Source organism: Cynara cardunculus (assembly GCF_001531365.2).
Source record: "Cynara cardunculus var. scolymus isolate 2C chromosome LG 3, CcrdV1, whole genome shotgun sequence".
NCBI classification, from domain to species: Eukaryota; Viridiplantae; Streptophyta; class Magnoliopsida; order Asterales; family Asteraceae; genus Cynara; species Cynara cardunculus.
In genome coordinates this window covers 23,709,638-23,717,368 of record NC_037530.1, presented here as the reverse complement: position 1 = coordinate 23,717,368, position 7,731 = coordinate 23,709,638, and the positions used below count along the sequence as shown (strand labels likewise).

Here is a 7,731-nt window from a genome sequence, read left to right as displayed (position 1 = left end):
TGGTTAGTACAACCAGAGGCTCTGGTCATGAAGACCAGAAGCTCTGGAAGAGAGACCAGAGGGGCTCTGGTCCTTGATGTTGAATTATTTTCTAAGTATGGTTTAGTACAACAAGAGGCTCTGGTCGTGAAGCCAGAAGCTCTGGAAGAGAGACCAGAGGGGCTCTGGTCCTGGATGTTGAATTATTTTCCAAGTATGGGTTGGTTTGAGAGACCAGAGGGGCTCTGGTCCTGAATGTCGAAATATATTMTAAGTATGGGTTGGTTCAACCAGARGCTCTGGTCGTGAAACCAGAAGCTCTGGAAGAGAGACCAGAGGGGCTCTGGTCCTGGATGTTGAATTATTTTCTTATGGTTTACAACCAGAGGGGCTCTGGTCAATACAACCAGAGGGGCTATGGTCCTAAAAGCKTTTGTGATATAGTTTTAAGACATATAGSTAGATGATACACCTTATGTCRGAACTCACGTTCCTATAATTTTAGTTGATGTGAGGAACGTTCTTWATCATAGTTGACCAAGGTTGACCCTAGCCGACGTAGTTGACCATAAGTTGACTTTTATGTTAGCCTTTGGGAGAAATTAATCATTTATATGCTATTTGCTATTATAAAYTGTAGGTTACCAGTCAGCGACGTTAGTTAAGCAATCTTCGTTATCAGGTGAGTACATTATGCGATTTTTATGGGATATATACATGATTATTAGAAAAGTATTTTATCCATGATATATGCATGCTATGTTTATATGCATATGATGATAACTTGATTATATTGATGTGCATGATATTTAAATATATGCATGATATGAAAGGTGATGTTGATGAGAAAGATTATGATGACTTGTTATTATCAATATGATATTCAAGTATATGTATAATGTGAAAAAAATGACGATGATGCATATGTGATTTATGTTGTCACTTGCATGAGATGTATGTTGCATGTCAAGATGAGATTTGCATTAATGAGTGAGTATTGCAAATAAATGATATGCAACTAGTATGATTCGGCAAGATTCGTCCACCGTACGGGGTGAGTTGGACATGAAAGGAGGGCTTGCAATTCCGAGGTCTTGGAGTCTTCGTCCATAGCATACGCCACATACGCAAAGAAAAGTGACGAGCCGAGGCCTCACTTGCAAGATAATAATTAAAATATGCTAAAACACTGTTTTGTGTGTGCATGTGATCATGAAACYATATTGTATTCACTAAGCTTTTTGCTTATACTATACATGTATATATCTCAGGTGTCATTTGTCAGTAGACGAGTGAATGAAGAAAGACGGAACTATGTTTTTGAATCATGYTTGATTAGATATTTTAATTAGCATTGATTATGTTAAAGTATTTTACGCTTCCGCAATTATGTAACGAATTATGTTAAACATATTAGGTGTGTTTGAAATTTTAAGTTCGTATTTTTGTTYATGACATAAGTTATTAAGAATGACGTCACGGCACTCGATAGAAAAGAAAAAAAAATCGGGGCGTGACAGTATTACAAAGAGATTTGAGTATGAATTTCCAGTTTAATGTTTCTTTTTCTATTTAGCTAAATCAGCAAGCATCAGAGTGGTGGAAATGAACTTTTTGGGAACTTTATGGGCATTGTCTATAAAACTTCACTTTCGAGAGATTAAAATTTCTATAAACATCTCATAAGTTTATGACTATTATATTGTTGTTTTTATCTTAAGCAATACTTACAATAGGTCTATTTAGTCTTTTAAAGCTTTTCACCAACAAAAATCCAGCTTTTAATCAGAAACCGAAACATGCTCAAGAAGTTCATGAAATTATACTATTTTTGGTACTTCAATCCATGTAGGAACGATCTCGGTACTCTACCACTCCATTACTTGCAAACGATCATAGTGTCGGCGTGCACTTGCACCGCCACTGTGGGGACTTTGTGCCCATTGTGTGAACACGAACGATCCTAAGCTAGCACATGCCATAAGCTTTAACTTCATGTCATACATGAGTCTTGAGCCACAGTGTGCCACAACGGCTGCTATATTGAGTCTTTTAGAGCATTAATTTCTACTTGTTATCATTCTTAGATTTGATTATTAAAGGGTTTTTTATTGATGAACATGTTTTGTGAAACCTCAATCGATGTATGTGGTAAATCGTATATTTAATACGAAGCCCCTTTTTCTGGGTTGATGTTCCATATTGATTTTCATTAGAACAGATCGACTTGATTTTCATAAATAGTTTCTATATGGAATATGAGAGTCCAATTGATTTGTTTCATTTTACTATTGGTCTATCCTTTTGAAATATTCTAGTCCTCAATAATTTTTTATCACAACAAATATAGTTTTTAAGTATTCTTATCATATTGTTATTGAAACATAAATTTTACATTTTATTTTTCAATTACGATTTGTAAAAACTACAAACTACTAATTAATACATATGTTGATCTTTAAAAGGAAAGAACAAAGCCTATAAAATTAGCATCTAAAGGGACGTAAAATAAAACAAAATTTGAAACAATATTGCCGTTTCGGGTTGTCGGCTTCATAATGGAAATGATTTACGTAACATCCTGCACAGTTACATTAGTAGTATATAATAAATAACATGTGATTTTTGATTGACAACTGACTACATAATCGTTTATAATAGTTCCAACCTGTTAAGATTTTTTTGATTGGTAGGCGGTTATAATCGAGAGCGAGACAAAGTCTGGACCAATGGAACCAACTTAACGTGTTATGTTTTTCGATCATCATAACCGGTCCTGTTCGTAACTCAATGTATTTTAAAATGCATCACATTTATTTTGAATGTGTGTTGATGAGCATTCAGTGTATAATGATATCTTCAAAAACCCTTTTCTAAAAAAGAAACTAAATAATTCCATGTGAACTGGCGTTTTACAAAATAAAAGTAATAAATAATAATTAAATTTAAGAATAATTGATCCTTGCTTTGAAAACTGGCTAAATGGAATGATGCTACTTTACTATACTATACCCCACACCCTCATCAACCACTATGCTTCCTTTACTTTTCTTCTACGCCTGTCTGTTCATCTTCTCCGCCACGGCCACGGCCACCGCCACCGCCACTCACCTCGCTATTGCCGACGCCGGTAAGACCATTTTCCTCCTTGCCGGCCAGAGCAACATGGCCGGCCGAGGCGGTGTCGTCGACGACAAATGGGACGGCTATGTTCCTCCTCAATCATCCCCTAACCCCGCCATTCTCCGCCTCAGCGCCGATCTCAACTGGCAAACGGCGACGGAGCCTCTCCACCGTGACATCGACTATTTAAGGGCATGCGGTGTTGGTCCTGGAATGGCCTTCGCTAATTCGTTATTACGGCATGATTCGAGCATAAGAGTAGTGGGGTTGGTTCCTTGTGCGGTGGGTGGAACCAATATTAGCGAGTGGGCACGTGGTGGGCCACTTTACAGTCAGCTGATCCGACGGGCGGAGGCGGCGTTGGAGGGCGGTGGCACCATCAAAGGGCTGTTGTGGTATCAAGGAGAGAGTGACACGGTGTTTCGAGAGGACGCCGAGTTGTACAAACGCAGATTGGAGAGATTCTTTGGACACGTGCGTTCCGATCTCCTTTTGCCCGCCCTTCCAATAATCCAGGTAATCCATTAATTGCTTACCATGATATTGCTTGTAAAAATAACTTAATTGATTTATTTTGGTGGAGCTTCGATAATAAGAACTTTTAAGTGTTTTGATAAATAATTTATATCGGTGTCAAATTAGTAAAAAAAAGTTTTTGAGAAAGTTAAACTACTTATAATAAGTTGATAAATTTTTTTTTAGAAAAGAAGTGTATAAAATTCATTTGCATAAAGTCAGGATTTACATTAAGTCACTTTCCTTTCCCGTATAATAACATTTGATGATGGGTATGGGTATGGGTGTGATAGGTGGCATTGGCATCTGGTGCTGGGCCTTACATAGAGAGAGTAAGAGAGGCTCAGTTGGGAACATGGCTCGTGAACTTACGAACCGTTGATGCGAAAGGGCTAGGGCTCGAACCCGATGGGTTGCACCTGACCACACCATCGCAGATCAAACTTGGGGAGATGTTAGCCAAAGCCTTCCCTCATGGCCTCCATTCCCCTATTACAAGTAAAGCTTCAAGAATGTCTTCTAATTACGTTAAACAATTTCTTAACTATCTTTTTCTCGTCTTTTTTATCAAAATTTTATTAGACTTAAACTTCTTTCGTTTCGTATTCTAATTGATTTAGAAACAATATTCTTTTCACTACAACCACATGTTTCTTTTAACATATTAATGTTTATGTGGCGAGGACAACGTAGACCAATAATACAATTAAATGATTGCATAACGTATAGATAATGAATGCTTGAACTTAAAGGAAACGTTGGAGTTGGCATGGTTGAGTAAACTACACCTTTGGTTCAAGTGGTTTGTTAGAAATTACGGATTTGGTCCATGTGGTTCGTTTACGCTCACTGTATTCTACAAATACTCATGGATTTGGTCGTTTCCGCTAACGACCATTATGCTTTTCTGTTAACTCTAGTTATACGAGGGACAATTTAGACATTTTTGCTCAAACCCATAAAATTGAATTGAATAGAACCCTATTAAATCTCGACCTCCAATATGCAGATTTTGTGACATAGTTGACTGAGAGAGTGAAGCATTTGTTTCGTTTACATTCTAATTATTTTCCCATAGTTAAGAGTAGTGAGCCCCTCAAGAGCACGCCAACGAACGACGGCCAGCCCCTTGTTTGGGGCCTCCTGAAGTAGTCCTATCTGATAGAGCGGGTAATGCTCAAATTCTTTTTTTCGTATTTGGGGACGTTTACCGTTGTCCCCAGACTTCACTCTTTCAACACTTGTATACTTTACTACCGTGTTCAATTGTACAACTACCAATTCAATCTTGAGATTTAGTAAGAATAGCAGACGGTACCAATCAAACTCAGAAAGATAGGTAGATCGAGCGCGCTGAGGGAAATTCGAGAGATCCGGAGACATGGCCACTACTGGCCGCAAAGCAGGACAAGGGAAAACCTAAAATCTTACTCAAACCCAAGAAAATGAATACAATTCACTTAAAAAAAATAAAACAAAAGGCCACGCTTTGTAAAATAACGCATGTTGCGACGTATCTCAAGACATCATGACGTGAACTATGCTTTACAGAAACGCTATAGGTCTTATTGTGAGGATGGGAATACGTCTTATGCCATAACCCATCATGGTGGATGCCATAACACACTTTTTAAAACCATGGTCTTATATGACCTATGACAAATTTTTGTTCCAACAGATTCTCCAAAACTTTATTTAAAATGGGAAAAACACAAGAGTGAAATTTTCTAATTTGGAGTACTTCCCAAAAATGATTATATCATAAAAAAAATTCAACATATTTCCATCAATAAGCAACCTTGATGTTAAATGTTTACTGAAATAGAGAGTGAGTTGAAATTGAATATTATAGTAGTATAATTAGTGTTTTGATCTTTAAAATAGAGAGTTAGGGGTCGTTTATCTAAACACTTACCTGATAAGTACTTACCGGTAAAATTCAACATTAATCGCTTACTTACTGGGTAAAATTTTATTCATTAAAACGCATCGTATGCAACAATTTATCCCGGTAATCGCTAACCATGGTAAAAGTCTTCGTTCTCACTTATCGGGTAAGACTTTCGATTCTTGCCTTCGCTCTTACCGAGTGAGATTCTTAGTCTTTGCCTTATTCATTCGGTAAAGTAAAGTGACTTGGTTAACGCTTACCCGGGTAAGCGTTTGATAAGCGGCACCTTAGTTGAAATTGAATGTAATTTTTTTTAATATTCTGATCTTTGATTCTCTATTTTAAACAAAATTTAGAGAATCTCTCAAAAATGCTCTTAGGGCCCGTTTGGTTTTTAGGATTGTATTTTAGAGATTTGGATTTTATGGAGAGATTTGGAATTGAAATGATTTATAATCCTTTTGTATGTTTGGTTTGTAGAATTTACAATGGATTTAAATTACTTTATTTTATAAATCATGTTTGCCTTGTATGACTTGATAAATTATGTTTTGTTATCGATTTTTCCAAAAATGTATGCTGGGATGCAAATTTCCTTTACAGAAATATCGTTTCTGACGATTACAGGCGTATGGGACGTCTGCAGTTAATTCATTGGTAATGCCAAAATCGTCTTTTTTTTGTTTTTTTTAAATTAAAAAAAATTAATTAAATTTGAGAAATCATCAGCGGATTTTAACTAAAGATAATTATTTAAGTTCCCCCAGTAATACATCGGTAATATTAGTTAATTAAAATTAATTACTTTTTAGTAAATAAATAGATTTACCTATCTGCTGCTAATTTGCTAGAAAAAGTGTAACACCCTATACTTAGATTATAATTTTTTGGCAAAAATTCGACATGATCGATTGAAAAGTCATGTTTTGCCATTTTTTTAACCTGTAAACATTTGCAAAATGAATGGAGATACAGTAGCCACGATTACTAACTAGTCTTTATAAAGATAGACTATTTACAAGGTATAATACTACATTCATATTCTCCCAAAAATACACTCACCCAAACCAGATTAATCTTCCAAAAGTCTCAAGCATTGCATCATACAATAAACTTACTTGCTAGCCTTGTAATAACCAAGAATGTTGCTAGCACAGCCACTTCAACTAGTTCCTGAGATGCACGTCGACAAACAAAACATATCAGGCTACATGCCTGGTGAATTCAAGAGTTTTCACAATACGATATTTCAAGTAATTTATACTTTCAAACAAAATGCATGACTTACATATGATTGATGTAACATGTCAATCAAATGTTAAATTCATCCAAAACATTATAAGTTTGCAGTCAATCAATATTTACAAAGTTCTATGAATACCACACAGTACGCGGGTGACCCATAACAACCGGAATCAGTGGAGGAGCACTGCCTAGCAGTCCACTTATCGATTAGGCTGATTTCGGTTTAATCACCATTGTTCAATGTGTCCACCTAACACCATACTTATTAGCCGAGTATTTGGCACATGTATCCATGCACGGTACTTCAATACATTACCGATAGGAGAACCCATTTAATTCTAAAGGGAGCGACCACAATACAAACGCAACAAAGGGGATGACCCTAAGTCGTCAAATTCAGATCTACCATTCTCACATCAGTGAGTAAATAAATAACTCGCAATGCCCCATTTATACAACGTAATCATTTCCCTCATTTGGTTATAAAACATGTTTGTTAAAAATATATATCACCTTTTCAAGTTACCAAAGTATTTCCTACATACTTTATCAAAGAAAAAAGGCATACTTAATATGTATAAAGTCACTTTGTATAAACATCAACACCTTCCTTTCATAACATCATTTAAAATCATGCATTTTCCACTTTAATCACCAAAACACGTCCGACAAAGATAAATCATGTGAAAGTAATTATGTTTGACGTACACCCCATTAAAATCTACTTGAAACTCACCTTAGCCTATTTAGTTAAGATCCCGCCGGTGTCCAACTTGCTTAGCTGTCGTGCTACCTAAACAATCCACACATGATTCTCGCATCAATACAAACATCTTGTTAGGATCCAAGCGCTTACCACTACGCCAAAAGAAATTGTTGGTCGATAAGGCGCAACTTATTTCCTTATAGCGTAGCAACCAGCGCCATGTTTCGATTTAGGAAGATGCTGGTCAATGACCCAACAATCCCCCCCCCCC

General features: G+C 36.4%; 1 protein-coding gene across 1 annotated transcript; it reads left to right on the top strand.

Moving 5' to 3' along the window:
• Nucleotides 1-3,071: 3,071 nt before the first annotated feature.
• On the top strand, nucleotides 3,072-4,257 carry LOC112510298 (probable carbohydrate esterase At4g34215). Its single transcript, XM_025115657.1, has 2 exons — nucleotides 3,072-3,618; nucleotides 3,912-4,257. Exons 1-2 carry the CDS (start codon nucleotides 3,145-3,147, stop codon nucleotides 4,227-4,229), a joined length of 792 nt encoding a protein of 263 aa, XP_024971425.1. The 5' UTR covers nucleotides 3,072-3,144; the 3' UTR covers nucleotides 4,230-4,257.
• The last annotated feature ends 3,474 nt before the right edge of the window (nucleotides 4,258-7,731 follow it).

Coding starts and splice junctions, on each gene's coding strand:
- LOC112510298 (XM_025115657.1), top strand. CDS start 3,145: ATGGCCGGCCGAGGCGGTGTCGTCGACGACAAATGGGACGGCTATGTT. Junction 3,619..3,911: donor CCGCCCTTCCAATAATCCAG/GTAATCCATTAA, acceptor TGGGTGTGATAG/GTGGCATTGGCATCTGGTGC.